Genomic DNA, 18,921 nt, shown 5'->3' with positions numbered 1-18,921 from the left:
AACTTGTTGTAGCATTAACTATCCCATCTGATTTGGTGTCATTTAGAAATTCAGAAATTGTATTCTTGATTTCATTGTCTAAATCGGTAACATAAATTATAAACAACAAGGATCCCAATACTGATCTTTGTGGTGTTCCACCTTCGACTTTTTGCCATTCTGAATAATTACCCTTTACCATGTCTTTCTGTTTTCTGTTTTGCAATCAGAAAGATATCCATTCTGCTTCTTGACCCTGACTTTACATTCTCTTATGCCATTCATGAGTCTTTTGTATGGTAACAAGTAAACATTCATAATTACAGTTAACTTTAAAAAATAGAAATCCTAGATTATATGAACATCATGTGTAAAATAAATGTATAAACAGTGTGATAGATGATTGGCTGCACGCTATACTATAATAACTTATTTACACACATTTACAAATGAGATATTAATGCATTATTTTTATTTAACTGTAGGTCTCTTTCAATGTGACTGTAGAATTGGAAGAATGTCTGAATGAACCTAAGCATATCGTAATCAAGCCCTTTGGATTCAGAGACAGCCTAGAGATTGAGATACAGCCAGCTTGTAGCTGCAGCTGCCAATCAAATGCAGAGCACAATAGCTCAAGATGCAGCAACGGCAGTGGCTCTTTCCAGTGTGGTGTATGTGTTTGCAATGCCGGCCGATTAGGTCCTCATTGTGAATGTACAGAAGAGAACATAAACACAGGTAGCTGCAAGCACAGTGCAGAAAACATTTCCTGCAATGGTCGAGGAGACTGCTACTGCGGGCAGTGTGTCTGTCATCCTTCTGAATTTGGACGAATATATGGTGCCTATTGTGAATGTGATGACTTTTCCTGTGTGAGATTTAAAGGACTTCAGTGTGCAGGTATGTAAAGTTTTGCTTTGAATTCAGCTATCTTAGACAAATTGCCATTTATACAATTATTTCTCATGTTTAACCACAATCATAATTGTCACTAAACTTGCAATAAATAAAAAACTCAAATTCAAGACTTAATATTCACCTGAAATCACCCAATGATCCTGAACTGACTTAACAGTTAACTGTGAAGAATGATTGATAAACTTAAGTTAGCACTTTAGAAACCTCTACATAGATAGAACACAGAACAGTACAGCATTGAAATGGGGCCTTCAGCCCATGATGTTGGACCGAACATGACACCAAATTAAACTAATCCCGTCTGCCGGCTTTGGTCCATATCCATCCATTCCTTGTACATTCATGTGCTTTTCCAAAAGTTCCTTAAACATCTCCATTGTATCTGCCTCCACCACCACCCTGGCAGCACGTTCCAGACTCCTAAAAGTCCATGTAAAAAAAACTTGCCCCTCACATTTCCTTTGAACTTCCCCCCCCCTCCACCTTAAATACATGCCCCCTAGTATTAACTCTGAGCTGACATATCAACTCTGAGAAAAATAGTCTGACCATCAACCTTATCTATGCATGTCATAATTTTATAGACTTCTACCTTCCCTCAGCCTCTGCTAATCCAGAGAAGACAACCCATGTTTTTTATTAAGATTAGATTCCCTACAGTGTGGAAGCAGGCCCTTTGGCCCAACAAGTTCACACTGACCCTCCAAAGAGCAACCCACCCAGACCCATTCCCCTACATTTACCCTTGACTAATGCATCTAACACTACGGGCAATTTAGCATGGCCAATTCACCTAACTGCACATCTTTGGACTGTGGAAGGAAACTGGAGCACCCAGAGGAAACCCACGCAGACATGGGGAGAATGTGCAAACTCCACGCAGATAGTTGCCTGAGATAGGAATTGAATCTGGGTCCCTGGCACTGTGAGGCAGCAGTGGTTTTTCTAATCTCTCCTTATAGCTCACACTCTCTAATCCAGGCAGCATCCTGGTAAACCATATTCTACAACCTCTCCAAAGCATTCACATCTATTCTGTAATGTGGCAACCAGTGTGGCCTAACCAAAGTCTTATAAAGCTGCAACATGACATCCTGACTCTTGTACCCAATTCCCTGGTGAATAAAGGAAAATGTTGCATTCATAAAACTTAATCTTGTACAAGGTGTTCAGTCTATCTTATTCTGTTGAGCGAGATTGTTTAATAAAAGAGTAGAATAATGTAGTATTTTCCTTAGGTTCAAATAGACCTATTTGCTCCCAAAATAACTTTGACAAATAATTTCAGTGTCAGTTATGGTGGAGGTGGCAAGCTGTACTAAATACCACCATAATCATGCTTGCACTGACTGATGTATAGATTAAGGACCTCGTCCTCCCTATATTAGGAATTGATAAATATAGTGACTCATTTTATCTGTGAAGCCATTGGAATTTCTTGACATGGCAGGGCTGATGCACAACAGAAAAATACCTTCAGTTATCGAGTAAGTTCCATGCTCTTTATAAGGTTCTTTCTGTTATGCAGGTCCTTATAAAGTTCTGAAAGTTCAAAGAGAATACTTAAATTATTCAAATATAGATGTTAATATAATGATTGAAAGCCCAAATAACGTAATAGTAGCAATTTGTTGAAACCTTATTTCTGATAATTAAATTCTTAAACAAAGTGATTTCTTATCTAGTTCTTTAGTGATTTGCCATATTTTAGTAATTCACACGTTTTATTGTCAAATGTTGGCTTTGTTTTGCATTGAATTGATGCTTGTTTGTGAATTTCTCAATTGCTGGAGACTGAGTGATTGGCTATCATTGGGATCAAACAAAATTCATGTAAAAAAACTCATACGAATAATTATAAAGCATGTATGAACACAGAAGGAATGTTAGGCTCAATTTCCCTTTGCAAATGCAATGTATTCCAGTGCAATGTTATTTTCCTAGCTTTCTCTTTAAAAAAAACGAGTCTTGTTTAGTCCTCATTTCAATTCTATTTTCCAGTATAGATAGACAAATCTGCTTAGCATGACTAAAGTCACACACTTCAATCAGGTGTGTAAATGAATTTTTCAGAACTCATTCGGTCTGATTTAGTTGGTATTGGGTATTGTTTGATACTGACATTTGATTTTGATCTTAATGGTTAGAAACTGATTCATGCTGTGAATCAGGTCATTGAGCTCTTTGCCTGAATGTTTTATATGCATTCCTGTCATGCAAGGATCTGCGCCAGGAGAGCGAACTCTATAAAATAATGCAGTCTCAGCCTGCATCCATCAAGTGTACTATTTTGTTCCTTGATATCATTCCAACATATTGGGAAATCCAGACCAAAAGTATGTTGTTTTTGATACCATCATCAGTCTGATATATGAATGTTCCTTCAGATGTTGTTTCCTGCTGTTTGTCTTCTACAATTTCAATCATGCCTTCATGTAACCACAGAACATTTTTATTACTTTCCTTCTCTTATTCACTTGCAAAGAAATGCAAATTTGAAATTTTATTTCCCCTTTTTTCAGCAGCAAGACAACCACATCCTTTAATCATTAACAAAGAAAAATCTTGCTTTTATGCAGTATCTTTCATGAACAGAGCATCCCAAAATGCTTCACAGCCAGTGAGGTAATTTTGAAGTGTAGTCACTGTTGTAAAACAGGAAGTAGGTCAGCCAAGTTGTGTACAGCAAGTTCCCACAAACAGCAAAGTAATAAGTGACAATATTAGATGTTGGTTGAGATGCCAGTGTACTGTCACTGCAATTAACCTCCACACCCTCATTCACTGCTGAGTCATTAAGCTAAGAGTAGATCATGTGGAAGAGATTTTATTTTGTCCTTTAGGAAAGTAGCAAAATGGATTTTTGTGGAGTAGTTGCAGACATTAAATAGGTGTTCATTCCTCTTCACCAATGAGATAAAGTAAGAAAATGATGAAAATAATCTGAAAGGATCTTACACGGATATCAGGTCATGCATTGACCATATTTGTTGTCTGAAAGTGGAAAAAAAAATTAATTCTGTTAGGATGGATTTAATCTTTTAAGGTTACTTTGAGTTGGATAAGGGAATTTAAAATGTCAAACTAAGCTGGAAAGATTTAGGATTATTCTAACACCTAAGAATATAAGAACTAGGAGTAAGAGTAGGTAATTCAGCCCTTGAGCCTGGTCCACCATTTAGCACAAGCGTGACCGATCTCATCCTGGCTTAACCTTCATCTTCCTGCCCACTCCTCATAATCCTTTAACTTGTTAAGAATTAAAAAGCTATCTCCTCAAATTTATTCAGTTTCCCGGTGTCCGCCATATTTTGAGGTTGTAAATTCCACAGATTCACAACCCTTTGAGAGAAGTAATTCCTCCTCATGTCAATTTTAAATCTACAACCCTTAGCTTAAAAGTATGACCTGTCACTAACCCACGAGGGGAATATGTATCTGGTCAATATTTGTAAGTCTGACAAATTGAAATATAACTGCTAAAACCCTTTCGATGGATAGCCATGATCAGTTGCTACCAGAGGAAGTTACTGTTGATAAAAGGTTACATTCTTCTTTATTGCCTTTGTATTTGCCCTGTAGAAGTAATGTTTGTGAAGGGAGATCACGTCTGACAAACCTAATTGAATTTTTTGAAGTGGCAGTGCATTTGACATTGTCTATTTGGACTTCAGCAAGGCTTATGATAAGATCCTGCTTGGGAAACTGATAGCAAGATACATGGAAACTTGGTAATTTGGATGCAGAATTGGCTGAGTGGCAGGAAGCAGAAGGTGATGGTGCAGGAGTGTTTTTGTAATTGGAAGCCTATGTCCAGTGCGCTTCTGCAGGGATCATTGTTGGTGTCATAGAGTCAGAGAGTCATAGAGATGTACAGCATGGAAACAGACCCTTTGGTCCAACCTGTCCATGCCAACCAGATATCGCAACCCAATCCAATCCCACCTGCCAGCACCTGGCCCATATCCCTCCAAACACTTGCTATTCATTTACCCATCGAGATGCCTTTGAAATGTTGCAATTGTACTTGCCTCCATCATTTCTTCTGGCAGCTCATTCCATACACATACTATCCTCTGTGTGAAGAAATTGCCCCTTAGGTCTCTTTTATATCTTTTCCCTCTCACCCTAAGCCTATGCCCTCTAGTTCTGGACTCTCCCATCCCAGGGAAAAGATTTTGTCTATTAATCCTAGCAATGCCCTTCATGATTTCAAAAACTTCTATAAGGTCACCCCTCAACCTCCGCTCCAGGGAAAACAGCCCCAGCCTGTTCAACCTCTCCCTGTAGCTCAAATCCTCCAACCCTGACAACATCCTTGTAAATCGTTTCTGAACCCTTTCAAGTTTCACAACCTCTTTCCGATAGGAAGGAGACCAGAATTGCGCACAATATTCCAACAGTGGCCCAACCAATGTCCTGTACAGACACAATATGACCTCCCAACTCCTGTACTCAATACTCTGACCAATAAAGGAAAGCATACCAAATGACCGTGTAGATCACATCTACCACTCTGCCCTTATCTTTGTTACTTCTTCAAAAAACTAAATCAAGTTTATGAGACATGATTTCCCACGCACAAAGCCATGTTGACTTTCCCTAATCATTCCTTGCCTTTCCAAGTACATGTACATCCTGTCCCTTAGGATTACCTCCAACAATTTGCCCACCACCGACATCAGGCTCATTGGTCTCTAGTTCCCTGGCTTGTCCTTACCACCTTTTGTAAACAGTGACACCACATTAGCCAACCTGCAGTCTTCTGGTACCTCACATGTGACTATCAATGAGACAAATATCTCAGTAAAAGGCCCAGCAATCACATCCCTGGCTTCCCACAGAGTTCTAGGGTACACCTGATCAGGTCCTAGGAATTTATCCACTTTTATGCAACTCAAGATATCCACCACTTCCTCCTCTGTAATATGGACATTTTTCAAGATGTCACCATCTATTTCCCTTCATTCTATATCTTCCATGTCCTTTTCCACAGTAAATACTGATGCAAATTACTCATTTAGTATCTCTCCCCATCTCCTGCAGCTCCACGCAAAGGCCACCTTGCTGATCTTTGAGGGACCCTATTCTGTCCCTCGTTATCTTTTCGTCCACAATGTATTTGTAAAATCAATTTGGATTCTCCTTAACTCTATATTTGCCAAAGCTATCTCATGACCCCTTTTTGCTCTCGTGATATCCCTCTTAAGTATGCTTCTACTGCCTTTATACTCTTCTAAGGATTCACTCAGTCTATACCTGACATATGCTTCCTTCTTCTTTTTAACCAAACCCTCAACTTCTTTAGTCATCCAGCATTCCCTATACCTACCAGCCTTTCCTTTCACCCTAACAGGAATATGCTTTCTCTGGACTCTCGTTATCTCATTTCTGAAAGCTTCCCATTTTCCAGCTGTCCCTTTACCTGCGAACATCTGCCCCCAATCAGCTTTTGAAAGTTCTTGCCTAATACCGTCAAATGTGGCCTTTCTTCAATTTAGAACTTCAACTTTTAGATCTGGTCTACCCTTTTCCATCACGATTTTAAAATGAATAGAATTATGGTCGCTGGCCACAAAGTGCTCCCCCACTGACAACTCAGTCACCTGCCCTGCCTCATTTCCCAAAAGTAGATCAAGTTTTGCATCTTCTCTAGTAGGTACATCCGCATACTGAATCAGAAAATTTTCTTCTTCACACTTAACAAATTCCTCTCCATCTAAACCCTTAACACTATGGCAGTCCCAGTCTGTTTGGAAAGTTAAAATCCCCTGCCATAATCACTGTATTAATCTTCCAGGTAACTGAGATCTCCTTGCAAATTTGCTTCTCACTTTTCTGCTGACTATTGGGGGTCTATAATACAATCCCAATAAGGTGATCATCCCCTTCTTATTTCTCAGTTCCACCCAAATAACTTCCCTGAATGGATTTCTGGGAATAACCTCCCTCAGTACAGCTGTAATGCTATCCCTGATCAAAAACACCACTCCCCCTCCTCTCTCTTGCCTCCCTTTCTGCCTTCCTGTAGCATTTGTATCCTGGAGCATTTGTAAGCCGTCAGTCCTGTCCATCCCCGAGCCATGTTTCTGTAAATGCTATGATATCCCAGTCCCATGTTCCTAACCATGCCCTGAGTTCATCTGCCTTCCCTGTGAGGCCTCTTGCATTGAAATAAATGCAGTTTAATGTATCAGTCCTACCTTGTTCTCTGCTTTGTCCCTGCCTGCCCTGACTGTTTGACTTGCCGTTATTCTCAACTGTACCAGTCTCAGATTGATGTCTTTCTTCACTATCTGTCTGGGTCCCACCCCAACACCTTACTGGTTTAAATCCTCCAAGCAGTTCTCGCAAACCTTCCTGCCAGTATATTATTCCCCTTCCAATTTAGGTGCAATCCGTCCTTCTTGTACAGGTCACTTCTACTCCAAAAGAGCTTCCAATGATCCAAAAATGTGAATCCTTCTCCCGTACACCAGCTCCACAGTCATGTGTTCCTGCCCTCACTCGCTTGTAGCACCGGGAGTAATCCAGATATTATTACTCTTGAGGACCTCCTTTTTAAATCCCTGCCCATCTCTCTGTAATTTCCCTTCAGAACCCCAACCTTTTCCCTTCCTATGTCATTGATTCCAATCTGTATAATGACCTCCGGCTGGCCCCTGTGCCCCTTGAGAACTTTCCACACTCTCTCTTAGACATCCTTGATCCTGGCACCAGGGAAGCAATACATCATTCTGATTTTTTTTTTTACTGCTGGCCACAAAAACATCTGTCTGTACCTCGGACTAGAAAGTCCCCTAATACAATTGATCACTTGGAAGCCGACATAACCCTCATTGCATTAGAGGCAGTCTCACTACCAGAAACTTGGCTGTTCATGCTACGTTCCCCTGAGAATCCATCACCCCCTACATTTTCCAAAACAGCATACCTGTTTGAAATGGGGATAGCCACAGAAGACTCCTGCACTAACCACTTACCTCTCTGCCTTTCCTGGAGTTAACCCATCTATGTGACTCTATCTGCGACTTTTGTCCCTTCCTATAACATAGAACATAGAACAATAAAGCACAGAACAGGCCTTTGGCCCTCGATGTTGTGCCGACCTGTGAACTATTCTCAGCTCGTCCCCCTACACTATCCCATCATCATCCGTGTGCTTATCCAAGGATTGTTTAAATCTCGCTAATGTGGCTAGGTTGACTACATTGGCAGGTAGGGCATTCCCCATGCCCTTACCACTCTCTGAGAGAAGAGCCTGCCTCTGACACCAGTCTTAAATCTATCACTCCTCAACTTGTAGTTATGCCCCCTCGTACAAGCTGATGTCATCATCCTAGGAACAAATAACTGCCATGTATCACATCCCCTTGCTCTTGTAAATTCCTCATTGCCTCTAACTGTCTCTCTAACCAATCCATTTGATCTGATAGGATTTACAACCAAAGACATTTATTACAGATTTAATCGTCAGTGACCCATAAACTCTCCCTAATGTCCCACATCCAACAAGAAGAGCATATTGCTCTACTAAAGGCCATTTTTGCTTCTTTCAATCTACAAACCCAGAAAATAGCACTGTCTTATTCCTTGACAAAACACTGCTCCACGTTAAATGAATACTAATGGCTTATATTTTAAGTTTAATCAAGAGACATATCTCAATAAAACATATAATCAAGAAGGAACCCACTCTACTCACAACTTCAGACTTACTGTAAGGCTATGCTTAATATAGTCACTTATCTGTTTCTGTGCTGTGACCTCTCCCAAACAGGTTCCTCCAAGATTAGTTGTGAATTTCACTGTTTGTTAATTTTCCCAGATGCACTCTGATGTCCAGCATCTGTGAGCAGCACGGTGGCACAGTGGTTAGCACTGCTGCCTCACAGCGCCAGAGACCCGGGTTCAATTCCCGACTCAGACTGTGTGGAGTTTGCACATTCTCCCCGTGTCTGCGTGGGTTTCCTCCGGGTGCTCCGGTTTCCTCCCACAGTCCAAAGATGTGCAGGTCAGGTGAATTGGCCATGCTAAATTGCCCATAGTGTTAGGTAAAAAGGGGTAAATGTAGGGGTATGGGTGGGTTGCGCTTCGGCGGGTCGGTGTGGACTTGTTAGGCCTAAGGGCCAGTTTCCACACTGTAAGTAATCTAATCTAATACATGAATTCAAACAACAAAGACAGTAACTGTGCAAGTTCACTGCTTTGTCAGTTAGCAGTATGGGTTTTCTGTCTGTCTGTCTCTCTCTCTCTCCTGCACTGACCTAACCATGTGCTTCCTTTGTCTGTTCCTCTCCTTTTAAAAGTGCTGTTGTTTGACTTTTTTTTTCTCTGAAGTTCCAAAACAATGCAACAGCATATGAAACAGTAATTACAGCTCCTGGAATTTGAGGAAATCGCCTCCAACACCTAATATGCCTCAAAAAAGGAGCAGCTGTTACAGCCAGATATATTTTTCCCATTCTCCATTTTGAATTACCCAGAATCCTCCCTTGCTGTTTGTGGTATATTTAAACAATTTAGACTTGAATGTATGAGGGTGGACCAGTAAATTTGCAGATTATACAAAAATTGGTGGAATGATAAATAGTGAGGAGGATAGTCTTAGATTACAGTTGAATATATACAGGCTAGTCAGATGGGTTGGTCAACGGTAAATGAAATTCAACCCTGAGAAATGTGAGGTGATTCTGTAGGGTAGGACAAACAAGGCAAGGGAATATGTGATGAACTATATAACCCTGGGAAGCACCAAGGATCAGAAACACCTTAGTGTGCATGCCCACCAATCCCTTAAAGTAGCAGGACAGATGGATAAAATGGTTAAGAAGGCATACGGGATACTTGACTTTATTAGCTGAGGCATTGAGTTTAGGAGCAGGGAGTTTATGCTGCAACAGCATAAAATATTGGTTATGCCACAGCTAGATTATTGTGTGCAGTTTTGGAATCCAATTATCAAAGGGATGTGATTGCACACAAGCAGGTTTAAAAGAGATTTACCAGGATGTTGAATGGCCTGGAGAGTTTTAGTTCTGAAGAGGGATTGGGTAGACTGGGTTTGTTTTCCTTTGAGCAGAGGAGATAGAGATAGCACAATGTTTAAGATATACAAAATGTTTTGCCATCCCTGGCCAACTTATGTGGTGGAATTATTAGTTTAAAATCTTACAGAACACATATTCGTTAATATTTGGGAGTGGGAAGGATGCCAAAGGGTAAAGGAGCAAGCAAACAGCAGCAGGAAGGACACTCCCCTGCAGCACCTACCACACCAGAGACTGTAGCAGCAGCAGCCTCTCCTGAACCCCCCAGGGACTTGACAGGCTCACAAGAATTGACTGCGGTGATGGAGAGACTTCGCTTGAAAGTTGGGGCTGCGATTGAGGAGATCCGTGGGGAGATTTGTGCCCAGGTCCAATCTATCGCATCCATGCTGCAGAAGCATGAGCAGGAGATCCAGGGCCTTGGGGAGAGGCTGGAGGAGGTGGAGGGTCGAACTAAGGCCTCAGAAGCTGCGATGGAGTCTTCATCCAGTCGGATCCAGGTGCGGGCCTTGCGAAACTATATCGCTAACTATATAGAAAATCGAGGTCGGAGGATAAATCTCTGAACTGTCGGGCTTCCTGAAGGTGAGGAAGGTGAGCAGCCTTCTTTGAAAACTGGCTGCCGAAGTTTTTGAGCCTTCACATTGAGTCCAGCAGGCTACAGATTGAAAGGGCTTATCGGTTACAGTGCACAGGTCAGGCCCGGTGCAGCGTCCCCGCTCGGTCCTAGTGCACTTCCACTCATATAAGGACAAGCAAAAGGTCATGGAAGCTTCGAGATCCCTGAGAAAAGATCCGCAGGCACTGCTTACAAGGTGTCAAAAATCATGTTTTTCCAGGATTTCTCTGCAGCTTTAGTTCAAAAGAGGAAGTCCTTCGATGAACTTAAAAAGAGCCCGAGGAACTGGGCATCCAGTACTCCATGAGATACCCCGCAGTGCTTCGTTTCAGCCACGAGGACTCAGTTTATACATTTGACTCAGCGGATAAAACTAAAAACTTTGTGGACATTTTAAAATAGACAGATTGGCCTGAAGAATATGGTTAATGTTTGTTCTCTTTTCTATCTTTCCCCATGTTTTCTCCTTTTTTTTTATTCCTTTCTTTTTCCCTAATAATTTCCTTTTTGGAAAAGGGGGAAAAGACCTTGGAATAAGTTGTTCCTTTTTTTTAATAACTGGATTTTCTGATGGGAATTTTTGTGAATGTTCTTTGTTGTCTCTCCCCCTTTTTGTTTGTTCTGTTTCTCGTTTAGTCACAAGTCGGGGTGACATGAAGCCAGGGCTGGGTGGAGTGCTAATCCTGACTTTGTCTTTTTTCTGTTGATTAAAGGATCATTTCCTTTTTTTTCCCTGGCCTAAGGCTGGAGCACAGTCTGGGTTTGAAGGAGCTGTGAAGGAGGGGATGGGTAGGGTGAGTGCCCCCTATGGGCAGGGGGGAAGAGTCTTCCATTCAAGGTTTTATAGTTGGTTTTCTTTGTAGTTTTTTGGTAGTTATAGTTGTTTATAGTTATGATGGAGTAGTTTTTGTATATAAAGTTTTTCGAGTCTTTATTTACTTATGCTTGGTGCCTTGTAAGCAGGGTTCTCCCTCCAAAGGGTTCAAGGATCTCTGAAAGGGGATATGGCTAAATGTCTTATTAAATGGTGCACCTGGAATATTAAGGGAAGTCATTCGCCTGTTAAAAGGAAAAAGTGCTTTCTAGCCTTAAGAGGGAAAGGGTTGATATCGCTTTGTTGCAGGAAACCCATCTTGATGATGGGAAACATCTGAAGTGACAACAGAGGGGTTATGACCGGGTATTCTTTTTATCCTTTACTACTAAAAGTAGGGGAGTGGCGGTACTTATCCAGAAAAATCTGCCGTCCACATTATTAGAGCAGGTGAAAGATGAACAGGGACGGTTTGTGATACTTAAAGCCCTGATACACAGGGAGGAATATGGCATTTTAAACATCTACTGTCCTCCCCAACTATTTCTTCACAGGCCAAGCAGGTGGTTGACTTATGCAGGGAGTTGGGGCTGGGGGATATTTTGAGATGTCTTCACCCTACCGGCAGGGACTTCACCTTTTTTTAAAACCCACATAAATGTCATACGAGGATTGACCTCTTTCTGGCTCCCTCGGCCCTTCTGGATTTGATTATGGGTTGTAAAATTGGGAATATAGCTATCTGTGATCACCCGGCAGTATATTTGGAGGTTAAGGCCAAGAGTGAAGGGCTAGGTCTGCAGCACTGGTGCTTGGACCCTTTTCTTCTTAAGGATTCCAAATTTGTGGAATACTTTTTGAAGGAGTTTCAGAAACTCTTGACTATCAACTCAGGCACGACTAGTAGTCTGTCTATGCTGTGGGAGACTGCTAAGCATTTGCTAGGGGATTAGCTATTTCCTATTCTGCTCGCCAGAAATGACAGAATGATGAACAACAGCGTCTACTTGAGACGCGGTTGAAAGCCACTGAGGTGGCACATTTTGCGCAGCCTTCGATGACTAAGCTACAGCGGATCACGGCCCTCAGTGCTGCCTTGAGTTCAATACTGACACAAAATGCAAAGAAAGAACTTGCCTTTGCTTGACAAGGCTGTTCGAATATGGGGATAGGCCAGGGATGTAATTAGCGTACCTGACTAGGAAAAAGCGTGCTCCCCAATCCATTACTGCAATCAGAGACAGCACTGGGGTCCTTTCATACGACGCTAAAAAGATTAATGAGACCTTTTGGAGCTTTTACTTTGACTTGTATCAGTCTGAAGATTGCGAAGACAAGAGGGCTAAAATGGAGACCTTTATTAAGAACCTGGACTTCCCAGGGTAACCTTGGAACAGGCATCTCTCCTTAATGCCCCCTTGACAGTTCAGGAAATACAGGAAGCAGCTAGGCAACTTCAGAGCGGGAAAGCACCTGGCCCTTGATGGTCTCCCGGGTGAGTTTAATAAGAGTTTATAGGGATTCTGTCAGGGCCAATGTTGGAGATGTACAATCACTTCTATATACATGAATGCCTACCACTATCTTTGAGAGAAGCTAATATTTCCTTAATTCTTAAGAAGGGGAAGGTTCCTGAGGATTGTGTCTCATACAGGCACATTTCTATATTAAATTCAGATTTCAAGATTCTGTCTAAGATCCTGGCGCTGAGATTGGAAAGAGCGTTGCCCCATATTGTTAAAGAGGAGCAGACAGGCTTTATAAGGGGCCATAGGTCCTCTAATAATATTAGAAGGTTGCTGAATATGGTCCAAGTTTGTCAGCAATGATCGATTCAGGGGTTAGCGATTTTCCTTAGACGCAGACAAAGCGTTTGACCGGGTGGAATGGCCGTACCTTTAGTCTTAGAACAGTTTGGGTTGGGTGGAGTCTTTGCTAGGTGGGTGGAGGTTTTATATTGCGGCCCTCTGGCTGCGGTCATTACCAATGGGGTGAAGTCTGGGTAATTTAGGATTGGTAGGGGTAGTCAACAAGGCTGCCCCCTCTCACCATTGTTGTTTACGTTGGTGATAGAGCCACTGGCAGAGGCCATTCGTCAGAACATCCACATAACTGCTCCATATGTGGATGACATCCTTCTGTTTTTATCGAACCCCATTTGATACAATGTATCAATTCATTTAGGGCTCTTTCAGGATATAAGATTAACTTTTCAAAATCAGAGGCTATGCCTTTGGGGAACCTTAAGGATGTGCCAGAATTTGAAGGTGGCCCTAAGTTCCCTTTGAAGTTGTCACGGGCAGGGTTCTGATACCTAGGCATTTTTATTACCCTCAAGTTTGATCTGTTATTTCAGACTAACTTTGCTCACTTGCTCGACAATATTAAGTGAGATCTCCAGAGATGGGAGGCTCTTCCAATTTCATGGCTGGACCAAATATCTCCCATTCAGATGAATGTTCTTCCTCATTTGCTTTATCCTATGTGTAAGCTCCCTATAATGTTTCCCAGGTCAATGCTGTGGAAGCTTATGGGGTGGTTTGGTTCCTTTGTCTGGCATTGTGGACGGCCCCTCATCAAACTCACTAAATTGCATTTGCCTCAAGGAGGGGGAGGAGTTGATTTCCCAGACATCAGAAGGTATCAATTGAATTCCCTGCTGTCCTTTGTCTGCGATTGGGTAGGTAACGATCCAAACTCAATATGGCTGGATATTGAGGCCTCCCAAGCAAAGTGCCCTCTTATTAATCTGTTGTTAGTGGATAAGATGAGGACAGTTATGGACCACTACCGGAACCCCATTGTCATTAGTACAGTCAAGGCATGGAGAGCAATGCGTCAGAGTGAGGGTTGTTTATCCAAGACTTCGCACTTACACCTATATTTGACATGCCAGAGTTCTGACCAGGGATAATGGACTCAGGGTTCAAGTTATGAGTAGCGAGTGGAGTTTCTAGTTTGGGAGACTTGTTTGAGGGAGAGGTTATGCTGTCTTTTGAGCAACTGAGCCGCAAATACGGGTTACCCAGCAGAGATCTTTTCCGTTTTTTTCAGGTTAGGGACTTCATCCAGAAGAAGATTATGCTACTCACTAAGCCGTATAAGCCCGATACAGAGAGGTTGTTGCTACGTTCCACAAGCACCCTTTCAGTTAGTGCCCTCTATCGCCTGCTGGTGGCAGGGCCTGGCAGGATATTAACCGGTTATGTGAGATCTGGGAACAAGAGCTAGGAGTGGCAATCTCTTCTGGGAAACATGGGAGAACATATGGGAGAATACTCGAAGGGTCTCGATCTGTAATTGCTCATGTGCTATGCAGTTAAAAGTTCTGCGCAGGGCTCATCTGGCACCAGGCCGTCTGGCGAAGTTTAAAAAAGGGACATCTTCAGTGTGCCCCAAATGTAAAATAAGTGTAGGTACTCTGACCCATTGCTTCTGGACATGCCACAGGCTCCGTTTTTATTGGAACGCTGTGGCAGGAGAGATAGGGAGGGTATTGAGGACTGAAGTCAAAGTAGACCCGATATTTCTCCTCTTAGGTCTACCGAATGTACCATCTTTTGATGGGCAGGGGAAGAAACTATTTAATATTCGTGCACACTGTGCATGGAAGAATATTCTGATGAATTGGGTGTTTGAGAACCCGCCAAGCTTGCTGGGATAGCAGAAATTAATTATGGAGCACGTTCCCTTGGACTTTTTTACAAACATGGTGAACCACACAACAGACCATTTTTATAAGACATGGCAGCCCTACTTGAGTTATTTGGATAAAGATTTGTTAGTTATCCTAACTAGGGTGTTTGTCTAACCAGGTTGTCAAGCCCTGGGCCCTGGAGGGAGTCTCCTGAGTTAATACGGGTATGTATACAATGCTCCCATTCCTTTGTTTGGGAGCTTTGCACCGAACGTAGCTGTTCTGTGTTTTGTGGGGTTTTTTTGCTTTGCTTTTTTTTTGGTGTTGCTTCACACAATGTTAGGATTTGTTTTGTATTATAGGGTACGTTAGGGTTGGTAGACAGTAGTTGTATTGTAATTTGTGGGTTTTTTTGTTTTTATACTGATATTTGTTATGATTTTATATGTTTGTAAAGTTAAAAAAATTTGCAAATAAATATATTTACAAAAAGAAGATACACAAAATTATGAGGGGTATAGACAGGGGGTGCCAAGAAGAAACTGTAGGAAATCAGTAACTCTTGTGCGTAGATTTAAGGTATGAGGCAGGAGGTTTAGCAGGATTGTGAGGAAACATTGTTCACCCAAAGGATAGTGGGAATTTGGAATTCCTGCCTTTAAGGATAGAAGAAGCAAAAACCCTTATTATTTGTAAGAAATATTTTGATGTATGTTTGTAATGTCAAGGTAAATAAGGCAGGAAAATGGGATTGCGATAGTTAGGTGGCTGTTTTGACTGGTACAAAATTGATGATCGGAGGGCCTTTTACTGTGGTAATGACCTCTTTGTGTTCTGAAGAAGGGTCTTTGGATCCAAACTGTCAATGCTATGAAGTCTCCACAGATACTGTCAAACCTGCTGAGCATTTCCAGAAATTTCTGTTTTTGTTTCTGATTTCCAGCATCTACTGTTCTTTGGGGTTTGTTTTCTGTCTATGACTCTATGATTTAAATCAATCCATGAATTAATACTTTGATTCATTATTAATAACTATGAAGACTTCTAATTGGTATTTCCAGTGCTGCATGTTTAAACATATAATGTGGCGAAAATATAGGTTTTTCGCCACATTATATGTGAAATACTGACTTTGAATCTCAGCAAATGTGTAATGGTCATTTTCTTTCCTAGGTCATGGGCAGTGTGATTGTGGAGAATGTCACTGTCACCACGGATGGAGTGGTGAATACTGCAATTGTACAGCCAACACTGATCTTTGCATTTCTGAAGATGGTGCAATATGTAGTGGCCGTGGAGAATGTATCTGTGGGAAATGTGTCTGCACGCATGCAGGATCCTCGGGGGATAAGTGTGAAAAATGTTCAACTTGTGGTGACACCTGCACTTCGAAACGGTAATCTCAGTAGCTTGTTATGAAAAGAAAAACACCTCCAGAATAACATCTGGTATTCCATAACCTATTTTAAAGTGTCAGTTACAAATTCTTCCTGAAGAAAAGTAGGAAGGTTAGGCTTCCGTTAGTCAGACCACCTTGTGGGCCTACAGTTGGAGTGCTTTGCACACAGCATTGTTCACCTCATTTAGTGAAGGGTGTAAATGTGATGGAAGCAGCTCAGAGAAGGTTTAACAGAATAATACTTGGAATGATTGGATTGTCTTATGAGGAAAAGTTGAACAGGTTAGGCTTATATTTGCTGGAGATTTTAAGAGTAAAGGAGACATGTAAGATTATGAATGGTCTTCACAGGGTCAATATGCAGAGGATGTTTCTTTTTGTGAAATAATTTGGAATAGAAGGTCTAGAACTGTACAAAAGTTGTACAATAGAGGTTGCCTATTTAAAACAAAGCTTAGTTGGTTTTATTTTCAGAGGGTTATGCATATTTTGCCGCAAAGGTGGTGGATGCAGAGTCCTTGAATATTTTTAAGGCAGAGGAGGATACATTCTTGTTAAGCAAGCGCTTGAAAGGTTTTTAGGGGTCAGCAGAAATGAGGATTTTAAGTTGCAATCTGATCAGTCACGATCTTATTGAATATCAAAGCAAGCTCGAGCTTTTGTGCCAGAATCATTTGAGAATTCAAATGGATCTGATTCTGATATCAGGAGCATCATACACCATCTTCTGTGTGGCATGGTGAGTGTTTTGCTAGGCAGTAGCAAGTTTCCAATAAAGGGGCATTATATCTTGTTAAATGCTTTATTAACGACCCAACTTATCTCATTAATATTCAGCTTCCTATTTTACCAAATGTGCCGAACAAGCTCGATGAGAAGAAAACTCAACAGAGAAGTCAGAATGAGTACCTGGTGAATTTGGCTCACGTCTTGCTCTGACAGACTTCAATTTTGGACATTGGGCACGGGACATGTTAGGGCGCACTGCATGGATATTGGCTACATTTACTATATATCTATAGACATTGGCATCAAATATGTGCCAGCCCCTAAAAACCCTATGGCACATCTCTAATCCATTTATAGGGTGCTTCTGCACGTCACTGCTGTACCTTGGGCTGCGCCCAACAACTATTGTAAAGTCATAGAGATGTTTAGCACAGAAATAGACCCTTCAGTCCAATGCCGACCTAAATTAATCCTGTCCTATTTGCCAGGACTTGGACATATCCCTCTAAACGCTGTCTATTCATGTACCTATCCAGATACCTTTTAAATGTTGTAATTGTACCAGCTTCCACCGCTTCCTCTGGCAGTTCATTCTGTACATGAACCACCCTCTGCGTGAAAAAGTTGCTCCTTAGGTCCCTTTTAAATTTCTTCCCCCTCACCTTAAGCCTATGCCCTCTAGTTCTAGACTCCCCCACCCCAGGGAAAATACCTTGTCTATTTATCCTATCCATGCCCCTCATGATTTTATAAACCTCTATAAGGTCACCTCTCAGCCTCCGATGCTCCAGGGAAAACAGCCCCAGCCTATTCAGCCTCTCCCTACAGCTCAAATGCTCCAACCCTGACAACATCCTTGTAAATCTTTTCTGAACCCTTTCAAGTTTCACAACATCTTTCCGATAGGAAGGAGACCAGAATTGCACACAATATTCAAAAGTGGCCTAACCAATGTTCTGTACAGCTGCAACATGATGTTCCAACTCCTGTACTCAATTCTCTGACCAATAAAGGAAAGCACATCAAATGCTGCCTTCACTATCCTACCTACTTGCAACACCACTTTCAAGGAACTATGAACCTGCACTCCAAGGTCTCTGTTCAGCAACACTCTCCAGAACCCTACCATTCAGTGTATAAGTCCTGCTGATTTGTCTTTCCAAAATGCACACCTCACATTTATCTACATTAAACTCCACCTGTTACTCCTCAGCCCATTGGCCCATTGTAATGCTGCAGCAAGAACACTAAGCACTCAGGGACACATTCCTTGCTCATGGATTGGACCCGTTACATCAGTTTGCTTATGAATGCTGGCATAGCACTCATGCAGTCTGAATTTCCCCAGATGCTCACCGCATTCCTGACTTGCATTGCTTTGTCTTGCCTTTATTCACTTTATTATCTCAACCACAAGTACCAGGTTCATATTACTTCTGTCTTGCCTTGCACTTTCGACAGACACATAGGAAGGAAGGTTGTCACGGTTGTCAGCAGTCCTCAGTCAAGTCAAGGGGATAGCTTTTTCTCAGGAGATTCAGGCACAGTAAGTCAAGACAGCCTCTAGTACCAATCTCAGGTCTTGGACATGTTCAGTCAGCCATTCAGGGTGGTTAGAATCAGGATGCTGTCTATATTAGGAGTGAGAAGCCAAATGTTGGGCAACCCACACTATCTTGACTTTTTCTGACCTACTGTAGGCTATTTTCCTTATGGGAGAGACACAGATATTATAGGACTTGAAAGTGGATGGCATGCTTGTTACTGTCAGTG

At 41.8% G+C, this 18,921-nt stretch overlaps 1 protein-coding gene across 4 annotated transcripts in view; it reads left to right on the top strand.

Annotated features, from left to right (window-relative positions):
- Positions 1 to 18,921, top strand: part of itgb6 (integrin, beta 6) — a 116,678-nt gene that overhangs the window by 65,675 nt on the left and 32,082 nt on the right. For all 4 annotated transcript variants that reach the window (XM_072579439.1, XM_072579442.1, XM_072579443.1 and 1 more), the window contains 2 exons: positions 465 to 882; positions 16,194 to 16,416. In XM_072579439.1, coding sequence (XP_072435540.1) covers positions 465 to 882; positions 16,194 to 16,416 — 641 coding nt within the window. The remainder of the gene's footprint in view (positions 1 to 464; positions 883 to 16,193; positions 16,417 to 18,921) is intronic.

Source organism: Chiloscyllium punctatum, chromosome 10 (assembly GCF_047496795.1).
Source record: "Chiloscyllium punctatum isolate Juve2018m chromosome 10, sChiPun1.3, whole genome shotgun sequence".
In the NCBI taxonomy this organism is placed as follows: domain Eukaryota; kingdom Metazoa; phylum Chordata; class Chondrichthyes; order Orectolobiformes; family Hemiscylliidae; genus Chiloscyllium; species Chiloscyllium punctatum.
The sequence above is the reverse complement of the archived record's forward strand: the minus strand, read 5'-3'. Positions and strand labels throughout refer to the sequence as shown.